Consider the following 26,149-nt stretch of genomic DNA (forward strand, 5'->3'; position numbering starts at 1 on the left):
GACAAGGACAAAAGTGGCTGAATTGTAAGGGTGCCAGCCATTAAAACTGATTTGTTTTAATTACAAAAGTATAGTATTTGGATATAAAGGCCAGAATAGCAAATGAAAAAATAAAAAAAATAAAACATTTTTGATAGTCGTATTGTGACGCTAGGACATTTTAGCACTAACATATACAGTGTATGTGTATATAAATATATATATGGTAGCTCTGGAAGCCCTAAAGTCAGATCTTAATGAGAATTTGTTGCCAAGCCTTTCACATCAGCAACAATCTTCCCATAAGATTGTGTGTGCATTTAAGGTAGAATTCCTGATTTAATTTGACTTTAAATAGTTTGTTTGACCCAAACTTGGCCAGGCACATGACTTCCATTACATAATGATGCAGCCGTTGTCTCTCTTGTTCTGAATTGTAGTAGCACTGACTGCATACAGTAACCGGTGCTCTGTTTCAGCCACAGTACGGGCAACTTCCTGTCTGTTGCTGCAATTTAATAGAGTTTGGATGAATTCTACTCCACCATTCACTAGGTAGCCTCGTACACACGGCCGAGGAACTCGACGTGCCAAACACATCGAGTTCCTCGGCCAGTTCAGCCCTGAAGCCGCCGAGGAGCTCGGCGGGACGAGAGCTCCCATAGAACAACGAGGAAATAGAGAACATGTTCTCTATTTCCTCGCCGAGCTCCTCGTCGGCTTCCTCGGCCGTGTACACACGGCCGGGTTTCTCGGCAGAATTCAGCCAGAAACTCGGTCGGAAGCTGAATTCTGCCGAGGAAACTGGTCGTGTGTACGGGGCCGAAGTCTTATATTTTTAAAGAATAAAAGGCTTCCTCTGATTTGCCGAGGTGAAGAGGCAGGGGGATGATGTCATGATGGGCAGCGACCCTTTAATAAACTTGCTTTTGAGCCAGGGTTCCTTGGAAGTTCCTCCAGAGGTTGCTAGGGGTTCCTTGGAAGATCCTCCAGAGGTTGCTAGGGGTTCATTGGAAGTTCCTCTAGAGGTTGCTAGGGGTTCCTTGGAAGTTCCACCAGAGGTTGCTAGGGGTTCCTTGGAAGTTCCTCCAGAGGTTGCTAGGGGTTCCTTGGAAGTTCCTCCAGAGGTTTCTAGGAGTTCCTTGGAAGTTCCTCCAGAGGTTGCTAGGAGTTCCTTGGAAGTTCCTGCAGAGGTTGCTAGGGGTTCCTTGGAAGTTCTTCCAGAGGTTGCTAGGGGTTCCTTGGAAGTTCCTCCAGAGGTTGCTAGGGGTTCCTTGGAAGTTCCTCCAGATGTTGCTAGGGGTTCCTTGGAAGTTCTTCCAGAGGTTTCTAGGGGTTCCTTGGAAGTTCCTCCAGAGGTTGCTAGGGGTTCCTTGGAAGTTCTTCCAGAGGTTTCTAGGGGTTCCTTGAGCAATGAGCAACTTCTGCCACTCAAACGAGTCATCACTGACACCAATGAACTTTGAGCTACTATATCTGTAAGGAGTTAATTCTTCCCAATGACCACACGTGTAAGGAGCATTTTTCCCACTAACCATCACACTAATGTATCATGAATTGTAGATATAGTCATTTTTGGCAGTGGTTCTCTGAGACCTAAAAGGAATTTTAAGGGTTCCCCCAGTGTAAAATTCCAGATAGCTATTGAGAAATGCATAGGGGTAGGGTTGCCACCTGTCCGGGATTGACCCGGACAGTTCGGGTTTGGAATCATGCATCCAGGTTTCGGACTGTCTGAAACCTGGACACATTATTCAGACGGGACTATGACTTCCAGATACATCTGGATGAGAGGTGCAGACTGCCAAGGGGTAAGTGAGCTCACCATCTATGCCTGTTTGTGACTGAAGTCTCCCCCCTTCTATCTCCTGCCTCTGAGTCAGTACACTAAGGTAAATCAGGGTTCTCAGAGCACCCCTTACATCAGTGTTCCCCTTTATACCAAAGACCACAGTGTTCCCCCTTACATCAGAGTTCTCAGTGTTCCCCCTTAAATCAGGATTCCCAGAGCATCCCTTATGTTAGAGTCCCCAGAGTTCTCCCTTACACCAGAGTCTCCCCTTACAGAGAAAGGGAACTCTGCATGTTCAGATGTAAAAGGGGAACTCTGTAGTCTCTGATGTAAAAGGGGAACTCTGTGGTCTCTGATGTAAAAGGGGACTCTTGTTATTGACTTCATATGATTAGAAATGTTATTTAATAGCAGAATATATGTATAGTTTATACTATAAAAAAATAACAATTGCTGTGTGCTGCTTAAGTGTTTGGGTTTGACTTGAAGAAAAGATGGCAACCCTACATAGGGGTCTATTGATCAGTGTTTTCACCAAGAGATACAGATTATTCTAATTGAAGCAGGTGAAAACATGTGAATCTTGGGTGAAAATTGATCAATAGGCTCCTTAGTAAATGTTTGCTGGAGCGAAAAGATATTCTGAAAGTTGAGGTTAAAAAAATGTTGAGATTATCTCATTTACCAAACAATTCCAGTGTAGATGTAACAGTCTAACAATGTAGCTAACCACAGGCTAAGTGGGCAGTCAGAATTGTGAGCACGGTCCAGGGGATGAAATCCAACGGAGAACAGTTGTGTTACAAATGCTTGTATGAACATGTAGACTTTTATTGCCTGATTATGATGTGCGTTCATACATAGGGTAGACATCTGTGTGGCAAATGTTATTTTGTGGTTGTAAACCTCAGACATGAAATCTGAAAGAAGCACATATTTCTTTAGTGTCTACAGTACTTGCTTCCAAAGCACTTAGGGATTGATTTACTAAAACCAGAGAGTGCAAAATCTGGTGCAGCTGTGCATGGTAGCCAATAAACTTCTAATGCCGCGTACACACGATCGGAATTCCGACAACAAATGTTTGATGTGAGCTTTTAGTCGGATATTCTGACCGTATGTAGGCTCCATCGGACATTTGCAGTCGGAATTTCCGACAACACATGTTTGAGAGCTGGTTCTCAATTTTTCCGCCCCGGTCCCTTCCCTCCAACTCTCAGAGCTCTTGAACAGAGTGTAACTCTTGAGTTTTACAAGGATGTACGGACCAAATGGCTGCAAATGTACAGGCACAACCAGGGCTGATCCTAGGCAGGGTGCGCAGGGTGCATTGCACCCAGGCGCATGGGGGCGCCGAAATACCAGAGTTCTCCCCTCCTTCTGGCAGTGCTCAGGGGAGGGCCGTTCCTCTTCCTGACACAAGGGTTCTAGTTTTCAGTGGCTGCTGAGTGCTGATGTGCAGGAATGAATTCCTCACACTGGGAGTCTGGGATCCCGCACTGTCTCTACTCTCTACCAACTCCATTTGGAGTGCCTGCCCCTCCCATCTCTATTATCTTGGGCTGCAGAGAGAACCGAGGTGAGTAACCGTGTTTAGTGTGCTGGAGGAGGCATCCCCAGCATCCCTTTACACATGCTCTGGGCTGCCCCTGCTCTAGATGTTTTATGGCATGATAGATTGCATAGTCTCTGGTCATCTTCTGTACTATGTCTGTAGTCTCTGGTCATCTCCTGTACTATGTCTGCAGTCTCTGGTCATCTCCTGTACTATGTCTGCAGTCTCTGACCATCTCCTTTATCATGTCTGCAGTCTCTGACCAACTCCTGTATCATGTCTGTAGTATGTCTGGGGGTCTTTCTAACAGACTCTCTAACAGAAGCCCTCTCTGTGTCCATCAGAGAGGCATCCCTCCAGGTAAGAAATAAAGTACTCTGCTTCTCTTCCTGTATTTTGTTTATTGTTGAGAGATCATGTAAGGATCCCAGGGTAATGAAGACTTCGTGGGGGAGCATTTCTGTGGTTGAGTCGTTGCCATAGAAACATTTGTAAAGGGGGAGAAGTAGGGGCGCCAGAAATATTTCTGCACCCAGACGCCTGTGACCCTAGGATCGGCCCTGGGTACAACTTATATAAGAGGGAACATTTCAACTCTGTGTATCACCTGAGGCCAGTCACTTCACTTGGTATAGGTAAGGGTTTAAACAGCTCACCTCTCCATGGCCTTGATGATAATCTATTGGAGCAGGGCTCTCTCCAGCACCAGGTACTGTTCCCGACACCCAGCAGCTCCTCACTATTCCCTGCCAAGAGCTTCTCCAATAGCCACTGTGCTCTCTACACCGCCCCTCCGCTGTTCTCACACATACACGGGCCGCCTGCACCAGAGGGACCATGGGGGACAGGCTGGACTACAGGAGTCCCTGGGCGGGGGGGCACAGTAATGAATTTGCACCCACCCAAATGTTGCACCTGCGGCAAGAGTGTCAGATGCCCCCCCCTTCCATGCCACTGCAATCCGGGGACTGGCTCTGGGGACAGTGTCCTCAGTCCAGGGACTGTCCCCGGAAACCCGGGATGTCTGGTCACCCTATTGTAAAGGCCATCTTTTACCCATCATATATACATGTATGCAACAGGGAGTCAGTGTCTGTGTGTAGCGGGCTCATCTAAGAACTGGCAATATATTTCATATTTGTTCTATAGTTTAGAAACACTTTAATAAAGAGGACCAGCATGTCCTTGAAACATCAGATAAGCCTTGATAAGATTGCCAAGTAAACTGTTGGATGGAGATCCTTGCAACTTTCCTTTTTTCGTATGATGGCTGCACTTGGCTCAAGCACTCACAAATTATAAACAGAAAATATTCACGTTCAGATAAAAGTAAAGTAGACCTTACAGATCGATGAGTCTGACATGGTAGCATTTTACAAATGGCTTTCGGAAATGGTATGGAATTTCAGAAAGGGCCGAATGTAAGTAACGCTGGAGGCCCTCTCTATGTTTGCCCGGGCCGGCGAGCCTCCATCGATGTAATCACTTAGTTGTGGTGATGTGTTGATATAACTTTTCTTCGGTTAGAATATACAAACCACTCGTCGGAGCCCTAATGGAATACACTTTCACTGAGGGCATAGAGGGGCTGTGTCACGGGTGGGGGTTATAGTGCAGAAGCTCTACTTGTATGTCTGTTTATTTATATAGTATAAATGAGCACGCTGGTGAAAAGCCAACTTACTTTCACATTCGGTTGCCAACAGTTTTGCAAGAAACTGGCTATCATTGCTACTTCAATAATAATAAAAATAAAAAAAATAGCCAAGAAATAAAATCATGTCTGCGGCAAAGACAAATTCCACTGAAGTATGTCTTTTTATTATTTTCCCATCATCCCTTGCTGTCTGGTGGCTGCATTGTGAGCGGAGAAGGAATTTGATTCATTTATTCCAAAGTAATTGGGAGTTTGTATAGTTGTACTCTACAACAGTGCGTGGAGAGACTCAGGCCTCGTACACACGACCAAGTTTCTCGGCAAAAACCAGCAAGAAACTTGCTGGGAGATATTTTTTTGCCGAGGAAACCGGTCGTGTGTACATTTTCGTCGAGGAAACTGTCGAGAAACTCGACGAGCCAAAAAGAGCAAGTTCTCTATTTCCTCGATGGGAATGGAGAAACTTGCCTTGTCGAGTTCCTCGACAGCCTAACAAGGAACTCGACGAGGAAAACGATGTGTTTCGCCCGTCGAGTTCCTCGGTCGTGTGTACGAGGCTTCACATTATTATTATTATTCAAAGTATTGGGACGCCGGCCTTTACATGCACATAAACTTTTGAGTTGGTCCACCCTTTGCAGCTATAACAGCGTCACCTCTTCTGGAAAGGCTGTCCACAAGGTTTAGGAGTGTGTCTATGGGAATGTATGACCATTCTTCCAGAAGCGCATTTGTGAGGTCAGGCACTTATTTTGGACGAGAAGGCCTGGCTTGCAGTCCCCACTCTAATTCATCCCAAAGGTGTTACATAGTTAGTCTGGTTGAAAAAAAAAACAAGTCCATCTAGTCCAACCATAAAAAATAAATATCATACAATCCCTTATACCCAACTTCATACCCTCAGTTGATCCAGAGGAAGGGAAAAAAAACCAGCAGAGCATGATCCAATTGCTACAGCAGGGGAAAAACCCCCCCCCCCCCCCCGATCCCCAAAGAGTCAATCGGACCCTCTATCAGGGTTAAGGTCAGGACAGTCAAGCTCCTCCAACCCAAACTCGCTTAAAGCCTCGTACACACGATCGGATTTTCTGCGGACTAAGCTTACGACTTTTGTCCGAAGAGCGTTGGCCAGAAACTTGTCTTGCATACAAACGGCAAAGAATTGTTGGCAAACAAACACAAAACTATGTGTTTTTTCAGCTCTTTAGCGCCACCCTTTGGGCAACTTGTGCCAATGTTGTGTTATGGTGAGCATTGATTCCGAGCATGCGTGTTTGTACTTTGGAGTTTTGTCCGACGGACTTGTGGATAATCCCTTGTGGATAATCCGACGACACACAATTGTTGGCGGACAATTTTAAAGCATGCTATCTGACATTTGTCCGTGGAAAATCCAACAACAATTGTCCGATAGAGCGTACAAACTTGTTCATGCATTGACGATCTAGGATGCGTAATGCAAATGGCCCTCGATGCATACAAAACGTGCGCACTGTTGTAGAGGGAATGGGCCCTTGACATGAAAGCTTCGATCTATCATGAATATTCATTGGCTTTCTTGCTTCAGTCCGTGTTTCTATCCTCTTGGTAACCTTGGAAGAAGTGCGCGGTGTTGCGGATGTTAATATCAGTTTCCCAGGCTTATAAGAGCCATGATTAATGAAGTCTCTCCTTTTCCTCTTATACAGTAGACCTGTCTGTCAGAGGGCTCTGATCCTTTCTAATGGGAAATTGTTGTTCCCTCTGTCTGGTGCAGCTGCGGGGCGACCCGCTTCATCCCTATTGTTCCAGGACCCAGGGGACAACAATAAGTGTAGAAAGTACAATTTGTAGTGTATAGAAGTGTTTCCTCTCCTGTCTACTGCTTGTAGAAAAAGGGGAAGGAGGGGGCGAGGGTCGAGGTGGGGGGGGGGGGATTGGAACGTGTCAAAAAAAGCCTATAATGACAGGACTTAATGCCAAGTTAAGTAACTGGAAGCCATAAAGACATTCAGCTGTAAACTCAGGCTGTGGCCTCATTAACTAAGAAAATATTGGTACAGAGAACATGCTACCAGTCCGTACCGGGCTGGAGACAATATACAGGGACGGTTTGCCTTTATCATGATGTCAGGCTTATATAGGTTGAAGGTCTTTCATTATGAAAACTTTAAATTTAATTTACGTATTTGTCTTGGCTATAGACATATAGACATAGTGCTTAAAGGAGGACTTTATTATTACAAAATACAAATGAAACGTGAACCTTTCAGTGACCGTATACATTTGTTTGAGTAAATTCCATGTCATGTCACAATATAGAGCAGGGGTCTCCAAACTACGGCCCACTAGTCAAATCCAATCCACTACAAGATTTAATCCTGCCCTCTGATGTGGGGGGGGGCTCTGATGGGGCCCTGATGTAATGGGGGACTCTAAGGTAAAGGAGTACTCTGATATGGGCCCTAAGGTTAGGGGAGACTGTTATGGGGACTCTGATGTAATGGAGGACTGTGATAGAGACCCTAAGGTAAGGGGAGACTCTGATGGGGACTCTGATATAAGGGGGACTTGGTGAAGAACCTGTTGTATGGGGGAACTCTGATGGGGCCCTAAGGTAAGGGGAGACTGTGATGGGGGCCCTGATGTAATGGAGGACTCTAAGGTTAGTGAGTACTCTGATGGAGACCCTGTTTTTAAGGGGGAACTCTGATGTTGGGGGGACTCTGATAGGGTCTCTGATGTAAGATGAACTGTGATGGTGCCCTGATGTAAGGGGGACTTTAATAGGAACCCTGATATGGGGGGGAATTTGGCAAAATTTACTGACACTAATGCCGCGTACACACGACCGTTTTTCGGGTTGTAAAAAAATTCATTTTTAATGCTCTAGAAAAAACAAAGTTTTTTTTAACCCGATCGTTAAAACGGCCTTGCCTACACACGATCGTGAAACAAAAATGCTCGAGCAAAGCGCGGTGACGTTACAACACGTACGACGGCACTATAAAGGGGAAGTTCCATTGGGATGGCGCCCCCCTTTGGGCTGCTTTTGCTGATTTTGTGTTAGTAAAAGACGATTTGCGCTTTTCTGTCTGTTACAGCGTGATAAATGTGCTTACTCCATCACGAAAGCTAGTTTTACCAGAACGAGCGCTCCCGTCTCATAACTTGCTTCTGAGCATGCACGTTTTTTTCACGTCGTTAAAGCCCACACACGACCATTTTTTACGACGTTAAAAACGACAACATTAAAAACGTCGTGAAAAATTAGAGCATGTTTGAAATTTTTAATGCCCATTTTTTACATTGTGAAAAATGCTCTGGAGCCCACACACAATCGTTTTTAATGACATTGAAAAAAAAAGAATTTTTTTACCACCCGAAAAACGGTCGTGTGTACGCGGCATCACTCCTCACTTTTCAAGATTTGGGCCCCGTTGCCCTGCCAGGACTTTGGCCAGGTACCAGTTGATATCATTTCTACCTCCAAAGCAGCCCATGCCATGTATTATAGCCAGATTCAGATAGACTGGCTGAATTTTGAGGCGGCGTAGCGTATCGCATATACGCTACGCCGCCGTAAGTCAGAGAGGCAAGTGCTGTATTCACAAAGCACTTGCCTCCTAAGTTACGGCGGCCTAGCGTAAATGGGCCGGCGTAAGCACGCCTAATTCAAATGATGAACAGGGGGGCGTGTTTTATGTTAATGACTAGTGACCCGACGTGATTGACGTTTTTAACGAACGGCGCATGCGCCGTTTGTGGACATATCCCAGTGTGCATTGCTCCAAAGTACGCCGCAAGGACGTATTGGTTTCGATGTGATCGTAAATTACGTCCAGCCCCATTCACGGACGACTTACGCAAACTACGTAAAAATTAAAAAGGCCAGCTATTTGTTCGACTAACTTTACGCCGGAAAAAGCCTTACATAAACGGCGTAAAAAAATGGGCCGGGCGCACGTACGTTTCTGAATCGGCGTATTTCGCTCAATTGCATATTCTACGCCGAAATCAACGGAAGTGCCACCTAGCGGCCAGCGTAAATATTGCACCCTAAGATACGACGTCGTAGGAGACTTATGCCGCTCGTATCTTAGCCTAATTTAAGCGTATCTGGTTTCCAGAATATGCTTAAATTTACGACGGCGTAGATTCAGAGTTACGACGGCGTATCTACTGATACGCCGGCGTAAATGTCTCTGAATCTAGTTATTAGTCTTTTTTTTTTCTTCGTTCAACTAACCATTTTCTAAAATTCAATTCTACCTACAAAATTCAGGTCCCAATTGTTTTTTTTTTTTCATGTAGAAGTTAAGACCTAATTTTATTAATTAAAAAAAAAAACTTACAAAACATCACAAAACTTTTCTTTTGTGATGATGAATGACGAAGCTCCAAACCTATATATGGCTTTGTTATTACAGATACTCGCTGAGCTGGGTGCGAGTTTTCCTTTGCTACTCGGTTTAAGAGAGCGATGTTCTAAATATTTACACATGGTAAAGGCAGGAGGTACAATAAATGCACATTATACTGTGATTTACAATGTTTCATTCCCTGTGTCAAAATACAGAGGGGAGAAAATGACTAGCTGTTCATCGTGTTTTGTAAAAGAGGAATGTATGCAGCTGCAGTACAGTTATTTTAATTAGTAGAAGTAGCCTTTCATATATTTATCTTAAAGGAGAGCTAAATATTTTTTTTTTTTTTACGTCCTTTGTCATTTTTTACGTCCTTTGTCATTTTTTACCCTCTGTGGTCCATTTACGTCCTGTCCCATAACCAAAACCAGAAATAAGAGGTAACCCCTTCAAAGTGAGGGAATCCCTGGTTGTCACCAGAACTAGTGTCCCCATTTCTGGTGACAACCCGTAATTTGAGACTTTCTTTCATGCTCGATAACTAATAACTGTGATAAGTTGGGAGCGTGAATCTCCCTAATGAAGAACAGATGTCAATTAGAACCTGCCTGGGTTTGTAACCCCTCTCCACTCTGTCCAAAACTAAAAAAGCTTTGCCTATCTTTATTGAATTAGATTCCAATAACCCCCCCGAACGTAGACCCCAACAACCACCGGCCAGGGTTGTCGGGAAGAGGCCCTTGTCCCTATCAACATGGGGACAAGGTGCTTTGGGGTGGGGCCCCCATGTTGAGGGCATGCAGCTTGGTATAGTTCAGGGGGGGCGCTTGCTCATCCCCTCCATTTCCTACCGGGCTGCATGCTCGGATAAGGGTCTGGTATGGATTTTGGGGGGACCCCACGCCACTTTTTTTTAAAATTTTGGCGTGGAAGTGTCCCCTCCTAATCTTCGGTCTGGTATGGTCTTTGGGGGGGGGGAACCCCACTCCATTTTTTTCGTTAATGTTTTTAGCCAGCAATTTTTTTTTACATTCAGCTGTCAGGGGAAGCCCACTTACAGCTGATGACTCATCGGATGTTAAGGATGCGGTGGCCAGCTTTGTAAAAAAAAAGCTAAAAACGCAACTCACGGGAAAATCGAGGTAAAAACACAGTATTTGCGTTTTGGATGCAGGTCCATTGAAGTCTATTACATGCAAAACGCTGCATTTTGTGGAAAAAAAGTCCCTGGCCCTTTGCAAAAAACGCAGAGGCATGAAAATGCATTTTTGTGAACGTGTTCCATAAGAACCCATGTTGAAAAAAATTCCCTGCATTTTTAAAAAATGCAAAAAGCATCCAAAAAGGCATTTGTGTAAACAAAAGGAGCCTTTCTGTCCACTATACAGTACGGTGAGGGCAAACCTTGGCACTCCAGATGTTTTGGAACTACATATCCCATGATGCTAATGCGCTCTGCAGTGTAGTTGAGCATCGTGGGAAATGTAGTTCCAAAACTTCCAACAACTCCCGCACCACCCATCCCCCCCCCCCCCCCGGCCACCCAAGCCCCCTTCACTAGCCACTAGCCATTTTACTTTATTAGAGTAAAACGGCTGGTACTGGTACACTTATAGGCAGTACCAGTGGGGAAGCTAGACATTATTTCACCTGGGGCAAAGAATCAGTTTGGTGCCCGCCCCCCCCTTATGGGACAAGATTAGGCAGAAGTGAGAAACTCCCAGGCCATAGCTGTTGAGTCAGCTGTCTGTCCCCTCCCCCATGCTCCTCTGTCGTCCCCCCTGCTCCTCTGGTCCTCCCCCTGCTTCTTTGTCCCCCCCCCCCCCAGTTGAGCGCTGCAGGGAGGGAGATGAGGTGAGCGCTGCGGGAAGGGAGAGACAGAGGAGCGGAGGGGGGCGGCGGTCCGCTGTCACTGAAGTCGGCCCACTGAGCCATCGGCCCACTGGGAAACTCTGTGTAGTCCCAATGGCCAGTCCATCCCTGGACTCACCTGAGGTAAAGTTCTTCTCTATTTTACTACATGTGGATATTTGTTATTTGTTAAAAATATACGGGGCCCCCACTTTTTTTTGGGGGGGGCGGTTGGTCTTTTTTGGAAACTGGAGTGAAATTATATTTTATATTGAGATTAAGTGCGAAAAATGCTTATCAGTGTTCTAATGGGGAGGTTTCCCACTTTACCTTCAGTGGGGTCCAAACCCACATGAAGTTGTGTGCAGCATCCACAAGAGTATTTTCTACGTAGAGATTTATTTTGAAGACTTGGTTGGGACAAGTGCAGTACAAGCAATGCCAGTCAGATGGGGGGCGGTATGTCCATGAACGTTCCCCTTCTATTTATGGACAGCGCTCAAACTCCTGCCATTGGCTGCACAGAGAAATTTGACTTTTGAAGTTGATTGCTCTCTAACCTTTGTCTTGTTTTAATAGCTGTGTCAACTTGATGTGAAATATTAGGTGCTTTGCGTTGTGGCAACCCTGTTATTATGAAGAACGAGTGTAGGTATTTGCACCCTTAAACATAAATTTGGCATACGTAGGCTAAACCTAAACAGAGTTTTTATATATGTATGTCGTTTGTAATCTCCGACTCCAGACACTTTTTTTTTTTTTACATTTGGATACAGCGGCAAAAGTTTTGTGTCTTTGTAAGGATTTTCTGTCTGTGTCTCCATTAGGATAATGAGTCACCAGGGCAGGAAATTATTGCAAATCTCTCCAACAGAGGCGCAGACGGCAATGAAAATACTTGCGTAGCGAGGAAAACGTGGGTTTTATTAGGCTGTCTGTCCCATGTAAATGGTTTCCCCTCACTCCTATCTGGGTGACATCCTCATTCCTCATCCTAGTAACACACTATGGGGTTGTATTACTAAAACAGGAGAGTAAAGCCTCATACACACGATCGGACTTCCATTGGAACTTTTCCATGGATTTTGGTCCGAATGGACGTTGGCCGTGAACTTGTTCTGCATACACACGGCAGAAGATTTTCAGCCAACTTTCACCAAATCACGTGGTTTTTCAGCTCTTTATCCATTGGGACTACATCCATGCAGGAAGACGCTGTGAACACAGGGATGTAGTCCCAAGGGAGGGGGTGAGCACGCTGACTAACCCCCAGCCAAAACGGCTCAGATGATGGGGGCAAGCTTACTGAGGAGGAACAGAAAGTGAGATATTCAGACAAAGAAAAAAAACATTTAAAAGAGCAATTAAAGGAAAAGGTAAGTGAACCAACAATGCACTAGCTTAAATGAACCTATTTAGAAAATAAAAAAACAACCTTTACAACCCTTTTAAGTCTGCAGCTAGCCATCTTTGGAATCACAGTTGTTTCCGGTTGAAAAGATCTGATTTTTTTTCTCCTATTCTTGCAGAGTTTTTCGATGATTTCTCTGAGGGGAGGGAATGTGTCAACTGTGGAGCGATGTCCACCCCTCTGTGGAGAAGGGATGGTACAGGCCACTATCTGTGCAACGCCTGTGGGCTTTACCACAAGATGAACGGAATCAACCGCCCATTGATCAAGCCTCAACGAAGGCTGGTAAGATTCTTTAAGGGTTTTCTATTTATTTAAAGTGTATATAAAGCCAATGGAGAGTCCAACACTCCGAGGGAGTGTTGAAGGGTTTTCAGTGCTGTGTGTTGGGTGGTTTCCTCTCTGTTTGCCCTGCCAACCATTGTTACCTTGACTGAAATTAAGGGATAATCCAACTTTTCTAGCTATTATCAGAACAATGACTGAGGGTAAATTTTCCAGTTGGGGTACCTGTTTTAGTAACAACTGTCTGATGCCGCGTACACACGATCGGTTTTCCTGGCAGGAAAACTGCCATGACAGCTTTTGGCCGGGAATCCCGGCCATCTGTATGCTCCATCGCAGTTTTCCCAACAGGAAAACCGCCGGGAATCCCGGCCATATGTATGCTCCATCGCAGTTTTCCCAACAGGAAAACCGCCGGGAATCCCGGCCATGTGTATGCTCTATCGCAGTTTTCCTAACAGGAAAACCTCTGGGAATCCCGGCCATGTGTATGCTCCATCGCAGTTTTCCCAACAGGAAAACCGCCGGGAATCCCGGCCATGTGTATGCTCTATCGCAGTTTTCCCAACAGGAAAACCTCTGGGAATCCCGGCCATGTGTATGCTCTATCGCAGTTTTCCTAACAGGAAAACCTCTGGGAATCCCGGCCATGTGTATGCTCTATCGCAGTTTTCCTAACAGGAAAACCGCCGGGAATCCCGGCGGGAAAAAAGAGAACATGGGATTTCAGGCAGTTTTTCAGTTAGTAGTTTCCCTATGGGGAAAGCCTGCGATGGAGAATACACACGGCCGGGTTTCCCGACCAAAGTCCTCATGGCAGTTTTCCTGTTGGAAAACCCGGCCATGTGTAGAGGGAAAAAGCTAACGAGCAGGTTCTCGGTTTTCCCAGCGGACTTTTTACCACCAGGAAAACCATTTGTGTGTACAAGGCATCAGAGATTTACTTTGCTTTGGAGAGATTTCCTCTCAGTTCCTTTTGTGTCTACAGGAAGTGAAGGGAAATCTCCCCAATGGGACTCACATGGCAAATGATGAAATTGTAATCCTCCTTTACTGTACCCATAGGGCTAGATTCAGATAGCCCGCCGTAAGTATGTGCGGGCGTAGCGTATCTCAGATACGCTACGCCGCCGTAACTTAGTGAGGCTGGGGCTGGATTCACAAAGAACCTGCGCCCTAAGTTACGGCGGCGTAGCGTAAATCTGCCGGCGTAAGCGCGCCAAATTCAAATTCTGAAGAGGTGGGCTTGTTTTATGTAAATAAAACATGACCCCACGTAAATGACGTCTCTAATGACGTGAACGTATCCCAGTGCGCATACTCCTAATCACGTCGCAAATAGTCAATGCTTTTGACGTGAACGTAATTTACGCAAAGCCATATTCGCGAACGACTTAGGCCCCGTACACACGGCAGAGAAACTCGACGAGCAAAACACATCGTTTTGCTCGTCGAGTTATTGTGAAGCCGCCAAAAATCTCGGCGAGCCAAGTTTCCCCATTGACTAACGAGGAAATAGAGAACATGTTCTCTATTTGGCCCGACGAGATCCTCTTTGGTTTCCTCGGCCAAAAGTGTACACACGGCCGGGTTTCTCGTCGTGTGTACGGGGCCTTACGCAAACAACGCAAAATTCGATGCTGTCCCGACGTCCATACTTAACATTGGTTACTCCTTATATAGCAGGAGTAACCTTACGCCAGAAAAAGCCTTACGTAAACTACGTAAAAAAATCCGCCGGGCGCACGTACGTTTCTGAATCGGCTCATTTGCATATTCTACGCCAAAATCAGCGGAAGCGCCACCTAGCGGCCAGCATAAATATGCACCCTAAGATACGACGGCGTAGGAGACTTACGCCGCTCGTATCTTAGCCTAATTTAAGCGTATCTGATTTCCAGAATACGCTTAAATTTACGACAGCGTAGATTCAGAGTTACGACAGCGTATCTACTGATACGCCTGCGTAACTCTCTCTGAATCTAGCCCAAAATGTTTTGCTATAAAAACTGCAAGATCATGTAGCAGCAGCTAGTCATTATCTTACTGACCTGGATCAAGAATGCAGAAAGTCAGAAATCCTGACCTGCACACTTGTCCGAGTTCAGCAACTCAATGGCAATGGTGGCCTCCATATTTCTCAGTAGATGTTCCCTGAGTTTCCAAAGCTTTTTGAGTCTTCATAGTTATCTAAAGTTCTATATATATTTAATAAAACCAGAGATTCTTGAATTTAGAAGTTGTAATTCAAGCAACAAGCTGAGAATACGTTCATGTCAGCTGCTTTTACATTATGCAGTCATTCCAGCTGCTGTCACAGGGTGCAGTCCTGTCATCTGCTGTTACATAATGCAGTCCTATCAGCTGCTGTCACAGAATGCAATCATTCCAGCTGCTGTCAGAGAATGCAGTCATGTCAGTTACTGTAATAGAATGCAGTCACCTGCCCATACAGTATGCAGTCATTCCAGCTGCTGTCAGAGTATGCCGTCATTTCAGTTGCTTGTACAGAATGCCCTCATTACAGCTGTGTGTACAGAATGCCGTAATTTCAGTTGCCGCTGCATAATTCTGTAACTTCAGCTGCCTGGTACAGAATGTCCTAATTACAGTAGCTGTTACAGAATGTCGTAATTAAAGCTGCTCTTACAGAATGCTGTCATTCCAGCTGCTGGTACAAAATGCCCTCATTAAAGCTGCTGTTACAGAATGCCTTAATTTCAGCTGCTGTCACAGAATGCAGTCATTACAGCTGCTGTCACAGAATGCAGTCATCACAGCTGCTGTCACAGAATGCAGTCATTACAGCTGCTATTACAGAATGCAGTCATTACAGCTGCTGATACAGAATGCAGTCACCTACCCTTTTAGAATGCAGCCATTACAGTTGCATTTACAAAATTCAGTTACTGTCACATAATGCAGTAATTTTAGCTGCTGTTACAGAATGCAGTCTTTACAGCTGCATTTACAGAATGCCGTCATGTCAGGTACTGTTACAGAATGCAGTAATTCCAGCTGCCGTTACAGAATGCAGTCATCATTCTAGCTGCTGTTACAAAATACCATCATTCCAGCTGCTGTTATAGAATGCAGTCATTACAGCTGCTGTTACAGAATGCAGTCATTCCAGCTGCTGTTATAGAATGCAGTCATTCCAGCTGCTGTCGCAGAATGCAGTCATTCCAGCTGCTGTCACAGAATGCAGTAATGTCAGCTACCGTCATAGAATGCAGTCACCTGCCCTTACAGAATACAGCCATTACAGCTGCTGTCACAGAATGCAGTTATGTCAGTTACTGTCATATAATGCAGTCATTCCAGCTGCTGTTACAGAATGCAGTAATTCCAGCTGCTGGTACAGAATGCCCTCATTGCAGCTGCTGTTACAGAATGCCCTCATTGCAGCTGCTGTTACAGAATGCCCTCATTGCAGCTGCTGTTATAGAATGCCGTCATTTCAGCTGCTGTTACAGAATGCCCTCATTGCAGCTGCTGTTATAGAATGCTGTCATTTCAGCTGCTGTTACAGAATGCCCTCATTAGAGCTGCTGTTACAGAATGCCAGCATTTCAGCTGCTGTCACAGAATGCAGTCATTCCAGCTGCTGTCACAGAATGCAGTCATTCCAGCTGCTGTCACAGAATGCAGTCATTCCAGCTGCTATCAGAGAATGCAGTCATTCCAGCTGCTGTTATAGAATGCAGTCATTCCAGCTGCTGTCACAGAATCCTGTCATTCCAGCTGCTGTCACAGAATGCAGCCATGCCAAGTGGAATGCTGTGAGTTGCTGACTACATAGCTGTAGAAGATATTTGTCAGTCGCTGTCAGTTGGCTCTCATCCAGAATCTCCTCCCTAGTAGCATGGCAAAGCGGTGTAATGGGGTGAAAGGGAGTATAATGCAGATACCATATCTACCTACGTATAAACCCTCCATCCATATCAAGTCTGCTGCTCACATTAGCAGTCCAGAGCCTTTGATAAACATCAATGTCAATCTGCGACTCGCTCTTCAAACATAACTCCAAATGCAAAAAAACTTTCTGATGGTTCTGATAAACACTTTTCACTTCCTTCTCTGCTAATAACACATTCGACCAAAATTCATGAAAGCACAGCAGATTCCTGGGACACAAAGGAAAACAAGTCCAGGAGGAAGTGAACACGGGGCGATGGGGACATCCTGAGATCCAATCACTGCATGTCAGCAGATATGGGGCCATAAAGTGTGTGCCAGGTCTATGATGGAGGTTATACGTGACAGTGCCAGGGTGATAACACTTTCCTTAGCAAGTAATAATAATATAACAATAGGGAGGACCATTTTAAAAGTAGTAGTTTGATGTAGATACAATACAAAAGATGAGAACCTTAAAACCCCTGTCTTTTTTTTTTTTTTGCTGTATGTGTCTCATTGAGACGATTTTCCTTCACTTCCTATTCTGCAGGGGCGTTGCTAGGTGGCAAAAAGACCAGGGGCTTCAGCACAAAGCAAGGTCCATAAAGACATGGATGGGCGAGTTTGGGGTGGAGGAACTTGACTGGCCTGCACCTCAAGCTGATAGAACACCTTTGGGATGAATTAAATCTGAAACTGCAAACCAGGCCTTCTTAGCCACATTAGTGACTAACCTCACAAATGTGCTTCTGGAGGAATGGTCAAACATTCCCATAGCCACACTCATAAACCTTATGGACATCCTTCCCAGAAGAGTTATGGCGGCAAAGGGTGGGCAAACTCAATATTGAACCCTACGGACTAAGACTGGGATGCCATTAAAGCTCATGTGCGTGTAAAGGCAGGCGTCCCAATACTTTTAGTAATATCGTGTATGTGTACCGTGGGTGGCAAGCGGTTAAGGAAGGGATGGAGGAACAAAGATTGTCTCTGGACAGCCGCACTCTGAACAAATTTCGCACTGAAACTAGTGCTTAGTCATAGCTATGACTAAGCACTAGTTTCAGTGCGAAACGCGTCAGGGTCAGGTTTTATTTTGCTGTGACTTTAAGTGCTGTCCTTCTTTTAATAAAGGCTACAGTGGCCCAGATTCACGTAGGGCGGCGTAAGTGTGGGCGGGCGTAGCGTATCGTATTTACGCTACGCCGCCGCAACTTAGAGAGGCAAGTGCTGTATTCACAAAGCACTTGCGTTCTAAGTTACGGCGGCATAGCGTAAATGTGCCGGCGTAAGCGTGCTTAATTCAAATTGTGAAGAGGTGGGCCTGTTTTATGCTAATGAATCGTGACTCGACATGATTGACGTTTTGAACGAACGGCGCATGCACCGTCCGTGGACGTATCCCAGTGCGCATGCGCTGGATAGAATGCCTAAGATACGCCGAACACTGCCTACGACGTGAACGTAACTTACGCACAGCCCTATTCGCGTACGACTTACGCAAACGACGTAAAAAGATACGCTTGTTCCGACGTCCATACTTTGCATGGACTGCGCCACCTAGAGACATGCTTTATCTTTACTCCAGGGTATGTCTTACGTAAACGGCGTAACTAAATGCGACGGGCGCACGTACGTTCGTGAATCGGCGTATCTAGCTCATTTGCATATTCAACGCGGAAATCAACAGAAGCGCCACCTAGCGGCCAGCGTAAATATGCAGAATGTATGCGTAACTGATTCTATGAATCAGGCGCATACATACGACGGCGCTCATTCGGACTTACGACGGCGTATCTGGAGATACGCCGTCGTAAGTCTCTCTGAATCTGGGCCAATTTGTTCAGAGTACGGCTGTCCAGAGACAATCTTTGTTCCTGCTTTGCTAAGTGCGTTGCCTGCACCTGAGTTGTCTGCAGTGGAGGATATTCGTCTGGGTTCCCACCTGGAGCGGGTACTCCCTTTTCCCTGGTTAAGGAAGGGATACTGGCACTGAAAACCTGTGACCAGACAAAAAATAGGGGTGCCACTCAAGGCTCTAGCCGGGTCTTTTCTTGTAGTACCCTGGGAGTGCCGGCAAGGACAGAGCCCACCCAGCTCCAATGATTCAAGAGGCAAAAAAGGGTCTATGCACCGCACATCACAGCAAGACCCTGTGGTTATGTGAAATGAAAGCCTCAGCCTGGGCTCCAAGCCAAGCCATGCCCCCCAATGCATTTCATCCCATCTGCAGAGCTTAATCATGGGGGTGAGCTCTGGGGTTGGAGTGAAATGCATTGGGGGGGGTGTGGCTTGGCTGGAGCCCAGGCTGGGGCTGTCATTTCACATATCCACAGAGTCTTGTGACGTGCAAGGCATAGGACATTTTTTGTCTCTTGCCACTAAAAACCTGACAGGGGTTCTAACCTCCTCTCACAGCTTAATTCAAAGCTGAAAAAAAAAGTTTTGCCTTTAGTTATACTTTAGTATTTCAATCTTGGGGGTACATTGCCACCTAGTGGCCAAAACTAATAATGTTGTAATTGGGTAGTAATATGAACAACAATTTGGGCATTTAGGGAAGGTGCTCCGCTCTGCTTTATTCTGCACACATGCATTGGGGTAGAAATCATAGTGACTGAACATATACAGAGGGTTGTAGCCTGGTGAGGCAACATGTGATAAAAGATGGCCTTTAACATGCCATTTTGAAAAAGCTGACCTGAATTTATTTTTACAAGCTCTGATAATGTTATATCGCTCTTTTTCCAGTCTGCCTCCCGCCGCGTTGGTCTCTCCTGTGCCAACTGTCATACCACCACCACGACACTATGGCGCCGCAATGCAGAAGGGGAGCCTGTATGCAATGCCTGTGGACTCTATATGAAACTTCACGGTGTACCCAGACCGCTAGCAATGAAAAAGGAAGGCATACAGACAAGGAAACGTAAACCAAAGAACCTCGGCACACCTAAAACTCCCTCAGGTACATATAATGCAAAAAAATAAAAATAAAATGCTGTAACACACAATATGAAATATGCCATTAGAATGAAGCTTATTGCTGAGGATTGCTGTGGCAGCCCTCAGTATGGGATGGCATTCTTTGGCTGTGCCTAGTTTCAATGATTGTCTTTAAAGAGACCCTGTCACCAACTTGCTAGAAAATATGGCTACTCCAGAAAAAGTCACTTCTCTTGAACAGACCGCTCCTTTCCTTGTATGTCATAACCCTATCTTCTTGTTGGGCTGTCTACTTGCTGTCTGTGCTGGCCCAGCTCCTCTGCCTTTACTCTCACCTCCCTTCATAACCTTTTATGTAGCTGTCGGGAGGCAGGGCTGGACTGGGACAAAAAAGTGGCCCTGGCCTTCATCTAGACTGGCCCACTTTGACAGGTCTCTCCCATTGGGGCCGGACAACTCCCGCATCCCCCCCCCCCCCCAAGCCGCCTCTCCCTCTTCACTAGCCACCAGCCGTTCTACTTTATTAGAGTAGAACTACTAGTACTCTTATAGGCAGTACCAGTGGGGAAGCTAGACATTATTTCACCGGAGGCAAAGAATCAGTTCGGTGCCCCCCTTATGGCACAAGATTGGGCAGAAGTGAGAAACTCCCATGCCATAGCTGTTGAGTCAGCTGTCTGTCCCCTTTCCCATGCTCCTCTGTCGTCCCCCCTGCTCCTCTGTTCCCCCCAGGTGAGCGCTGCGGGAAGGGAGAGACAGAGGAGCAGAGGGGGGCGGCAGTCCCCTGTCACTGAAGCCGGCCCACTGAGCCATCGGCCCACCGGGAAACTCCCTGTAGTCCCAATGGCCAGTCCATCCTGTCGGGAGTTGGGCCCAGCAGCAGTCCCAGGGATTTTGAATGTCTACACATGGGAGGCTTTACAGGTAAATTACACAAATAAAATACATTTAATATACATATAATTCTATGGAAATATTTCTGTTAAAATGAATATTCTGGTGACAGGTTCTCATTAGGTATGGAAGAGGGGTGGGCGAACAGTTCGGCCTGAGCATAAGTTTGGTCCAAACTTTGGTTTTTTAGGTGTTCTGGCGAACACTGAACAATATGCTGAGTTCGGGGAAAATTCGAAAGCCGTGGAACCCCGTTAAAGTCTATAGGACGCTAACATAAAAAATCAAATGCTAATTTTAAAGGCTAATATGCAAGTTATTGTCATAAAAAGTGTTTGGGGACCTGAGTTCTGCCCCAGGGGACATGTATCAATGCAAAAAAAAGTTTAAAAACTGTTGTTTTTTTGGGAGCAGTGATTTTAATTATGCTTAAAGTGAAACAATAAAAGTGAAATATTCCTTTAAATTTCATACCTGGGGAGTGTCTATAGTATTCTTGTAAAGTGGTGCTTTTTCCCCATGTTTAGAACAGACCCTGCAGCAAAATGACATTTCTAAAGGAAACAAGTCATTTAAAACTGCTTGCGGCTGTAATGAATTGTCGGGTCCCGCAATACAGATAAAAGTCATTGAAAAAAATGGCATGGGTTCCCCCCTACTCCATTACCAGGCCCTTTGGGTCTCTCACCCCCCCTCTTTTCCTGTGGCCTGCCAGGTTGCGTGCTCGGATAAGGGTCTGGTATGGATTTTTGGGGGAAACCCTACACTTTTGCGCAGGGGTTTCCCCTTAATATCCATACCAGACCTGAAGGGCCTGGTATGGAATTTGGGGGGACCCCCACACCTAGTAATGGACTAGGGGGGGGGACCAATGCTGTTTTTTTTTCAATGACTTTTATCTGTATTCCCGGGACCGACAATTCATTATAGCGCAGTTTTAAATTACTTTTTTCCTTTAGAAATGTAATTTTGTTGCAGGAACAGTTCTAAACACGGGAAACATGTGCTACTTTACAGGCATACTATAGGCACCCCCAGGCACGAAAATTTGAAGGAAATTTAAATGTTATTGTTTCACTTTAAGCATTATTAAAATCACTGTTCCCGAAAAAAATGCAGTTTTTAAAACTTTTTTTTTGCATTGATACATGTCCCATGGGGCAGAACCCAGGTCCCCAAACACTTTTTAGCACAATAACTTGCATATTAGCCTTAAAAATTAGCACTTTTGGGTTTTCATGTTCGTGTCCCATAGACTTTAATGGTGTTTGTGTGTTCGAACAAATGTTTTGCCTGTTCGGCAAGTTCTGGTGCGAACCGAACTGGGGGGTGTTCGGCCCATCCTTAGTATAGAAGTCTGTTGATGTTCTGTAACTGAAAGCACGTTTAGATGCTGTAGCCAATGTGATCTTCCTAATAAATGTATCTTCCTAACGAATGTATCTTCCTAAAGAATGTATCTTCCTAACAAATGTGATCTTCCTAACAAATGCATCTTCCTAGCAAATGTAACTGGCATTCGGATCCCTACAGCTTGCTTACTAAGTGTTTTTGTGGACCTTCTTTATCCTAGGACCAAACGGCAGCGATAACCTCACTCCTTCCACCAGCTCCACCAACTCCACGACAGCAGAGGACCTGCGCCCCATCAAGATTGAACCCGGACTGTCTCCTCCATATGGCCACTCGAGTTCTTTATCTCAGGTGCAATACCACTTCATACTAAACAGATAGCATGGGACCCTCTAATAGTGGTACTCAACACCACTGGGATGTCACTTGGTCTGACCTAATTAAAACATGTCCGTCATGTGTATTACAGCTGAACACCAGACTGCTATATAAATTCAACTTTTAATTGAGTTTACAGTAATCGAAATGGCATCACCCTGTCAAGATTTTTTTTATTAACTGTAACTTAGCAGCCAGCACTACAAAAGTATACCCTTCATAGGTCACAGATGCAAAGATTTCAAATAAAAAAATAGACCTAACACCATTGACATTTCAAAGGTCACAAAGGTTCCTTTCTCAAGTATCACCTTGAGAAAGGGCAAAAATGTGAACTGAAGCACCACACCACTACTAAAAGGTCCAGATATAACTTTATTCCGTTAAGGATCAGAAGACGATCAAGAGTTTCCATTGCATTTCGGGGGGATGGGGGCCAAAAACAACCTCTTCATCAGGGCTTGAGACCACTGCTTGTGAACTGGACCTTTAATGGTATTTTTTCCAACGTGATTATCTGCACAGGTCTTGCCAGTAGCTGGTTTGGTTGGCTGGAAACACGTTGGCTACTCTTTTCATTGTCCCCCTGATACAATTCAGAATGACTTAGCTAATGGCGCTGACAGGTGTGCTCTGGTTGGGGCCTCTGTCAGAACACAATAGCTCAGCAGGAAAATTATGGTACTAAGACTGATTTGTTAGGCTGGCCATACACGGTTCAAATCTCAGCCAGTTCAGTAGGAACCTCCTGAGATTTGAACCATTAATGGACAGGATCAACTTGGGTGCAACCAACCAGTCAGTTTCTCTTGCGATTAGCACTAGCGGCTGCTATAGCCACTAGCGATAATCACTGTCTTCTGCCAGTGGGGATGGCCGGGAGAAGACAATGGCCTCACATGAGAGATTTCCCGATCAACACTGTCTGTGTTGATGTCCGTGGTTGCAGGAAAAAATTTGCTCCGTGTATGGCTGGCCTTAGTACAGAAGTTCCTCTAGAGCTCTTTGGGTTTTTGTTTCGCCAGGTTGAACAGAAAAAAAAAAATTATAGTGTGAACTAGGCTTTATGTCATCCCAGCCCAGCCAATTAACATGGCAAGAGACTCAAGACTCCATAAAAAATCTAAGGAACAATGGAAGCACCAACAACGTAAAACTAAGGAGATCTTAGCGTGCACTCTATAATGTAAGAGTGCCACATTATGCAATATGCTGTGCATACTTGCACATTATGATATTAGCTCCTTGGGGGCAATAAGCTCCTTTGTTGTTTCCATTTTTTTCTCTGTCTTATTTTGGGACCTTTAGTCTTTAGCTGTCTTGATTGGCTTGGCCAGGATGATGTATTAGCATGCATGCACACAAGAGTTCATTCATTCTGGCATGCAGCACTTTCTCCCAGCATCTGTAACACTATGATGAAGCACAGAGAAAGAAAAGACAGCTAAGGGGTGGATTTTTTTTTAGAGTTGCTTGGTGTCCCCACATACATTATATTAACATTGAGTTGGCCCACCCTTTGCAGCTATAACAGCTTCAACTTTTCTAGGAAGGCTGTCCACATTCTTCCAGAAGCGCATTTGTGAGGTCACAAAGCAAGGTCCATTAAGACTAAGGATGAGTGAGTTTGGGGTGGAGGAACTTGAACTTGAGTCCTGACCTCAACTCGATAGAACACCTTTGGGATGAATTAGAGTGGAGACTGTGAGCCAGGCCTTTTCATCCAAAAGCAGTGCCTGACCTCACAAATGCTCTTCTGGAAGAATGGTCAAACATTCCCATATACACACTCCTAAACCTTGTGGACAGAATTCCTAGAAAGGGTTGAAGCTGTTATAGCTGCAAATGTGGACCAACTCAACATTGAACCCTACAGACTTAAGCCTCGTACACACAATCAGTCCATTCGATGAGAACGGTCTGATGGACCGTTGTCGTCGGTTAACCGATGAAGCTGACTGACGGTCCGTCGCACCTACACACCATCAGTTAAAAAGCCGATCGTGTCAGAATACGGTGACGTAAAACACAACGACGTGCTGAAAAAAACGAAGTTCAATGCTTCCAAGCATGCGTCGACTTGATTCTGAGCATGCGTGGATTTTTAACCGATGGTTGTGCCTACTAACGATCTTTTTTTTCCCATCGGTTAGGAATCCATCGGTTAAATTTAAAGCAAGTTGGCTTTTTTTTTAACCGATGGTTAAAAAACCTATGGTTGTCCTCTGGTTAATCTATCGTGTGTACGAGGCCTAAGACTAAGATGCCATTAAAGTTCATGTGTGTGTCATGATACTTTGGGGCAGGTGTACCAATACTTTTGACATATAGTGTATATTAATGAGATTTCTAAGTTTAAAATTATGTTAAATTTTCATTTTAATTGATCTTTTTATATATTCTTACCTTCCAGGCATCTTCACTATCTGCTCTTACAAGCCACGGACCATCTAATTATTCAATGGCAGGCCTTAAACTCTCTCCGCAGACCCACCATTCAATCAACACATCTCCACAAGTCAGCTCCAAACACGACTGGAATAACCTGGTTTTAGCGTGAGGCCGTCCAAGCAACTCTGACACTTCCTAAAGTCACTTGAACAGTGGGCTTCGCAAACAATGACTAGTATTTTTTTCCTAGAAAATAATTGTATGCAACAACTACCACTAAGAAAATAGAAAATAAAATTGCAAGCTCTCAAGAGACTTAGAAAGTTGCGATAGAATTTGAACTATTAGAGTAAAAATAAAAATAATTTAATGTCTCTTCTACTAGCAAAGAACCGTTTATAAACTGGACAGTATTTAACGTTTACGGCTTTGGAGGTTTTACAGCTTCTGGCAAGGTGACCCAACGTCACCAAAGTCACACCAGCAAGGGATACAATCTTCGATGTGAAACAATGGAAGTGGCTGGAAGACTTTTTTTTTAGTACCTTTGCTAGTGAAAATTTGCAAATTAAAATAAAAAAATAAAAACTTTTTTTTCCCAAGAAGAATAAAAAACTATATTTAATCAAGAGGGGGGACGCTGATCTTTGTTTCCGCTGCTGAGTGCTTTTTTCAAAATCATCATCACTTGTTGATGTGGACTTTCTCCTTATCAACATTCATATTTTGTGTTCTTTGGCAAAAAAGAAAAAAAAATGTGGATCTGGTTTGTATTTTTATGTTCTACACTTCCGAGTTGATTGTAGACTTTTTTGTAATGCCTTTAAAAAAAGACTAGATTTTGGAATGATGTTTTGGGGGAAAGAATTTTTTTTTCTCAAATTGAAACCAGATTTAGTTGTCATGCCAGTTATTATTTTAGATTAATTAATTGATTGCCATGGGAAAAAAAACATTCTCAACTAGAAACCAGACTTACAGGTAGCTGCCATACCAAGTTAACACTTCAAGTTAATTTACTGATTGTATATTGGATATTTTCACCTGTAAATAAAAGGCAGGAAAACCATAAATGCCAGCTAAATCTCAAAATCGTTGGAATATATTACAAGTTCGGAATATATTGCAAGATGTTATTTAAGTATGATTGACTTTGTAAACTGTTGTATAAAATTAGAGTTGAACTTTTCAATGTATTTAAAATATAAAAAGAAACATACGCTTGATTCCATTATTATGTTATGATGCCCATGTCATTGTGTTCTGACAGTTGGCTGCAGTTTAGAAATGGCTTTTTTTTTGCCGAAGGGTTTAGCTGTAACACCAAAACTGCCACCTACACTGTCTACAGTACTACACTCCATTTGTTGAGATGCCTTTTTACTATTGTGCAACAAATAAATATGGAAATATA

At 44.5% G+C, this 26,149-nt stretch overlaps 1 protein-coding gene across 2 annotated transcripts in view; it reads left to right on the forward strand.

Annotated features, from left to right (window-relative positions):
* GATA4 (GATA binding protein 4) overlaps positions 1 to 26,149 on the forward strand; it is a 167,567-nt gene extending 141,418 nt beyond the window's left edge. For both annotated transcript variants that reach the window (XM_040348340.1, XM_040348339.1), the window contains exons 3-6: positions 12,710 to 12,876; positions 19,528 to 19,741; positions 22,187 to 22,317; positions 24,758 to 26,149. In XM_040348340.1, the coding sequence (XP_040204274.1) occupies positions 12,710 to 12,876; positions 19,528 to 19,741; positions 22,187 to 22,317; positions 24,758 to 24,904 (659 nt within the window). In that variant the 3' untranslated portion in view covers positions 24,905 to 26,149. The remainder of the gene's footprint in view (positions 1 to 12,709; positions 12,877 to 19,527; positions 19,742 to 22,186; positions 22,318 to 24,757) is intronic.

This window comes from Rana temporaria, chromosome 4, assembly GCF_905171775.1.
Source record: "Rana temporaria chromosome 4, aRanTem1.1, whole genome shotgun sequence".
NCBI classification, from domain to species: Eukaryota; Metazoa; Chordata; class Amphibia; order Anura; family Ranidae; genus Rana; species Rana temporaria.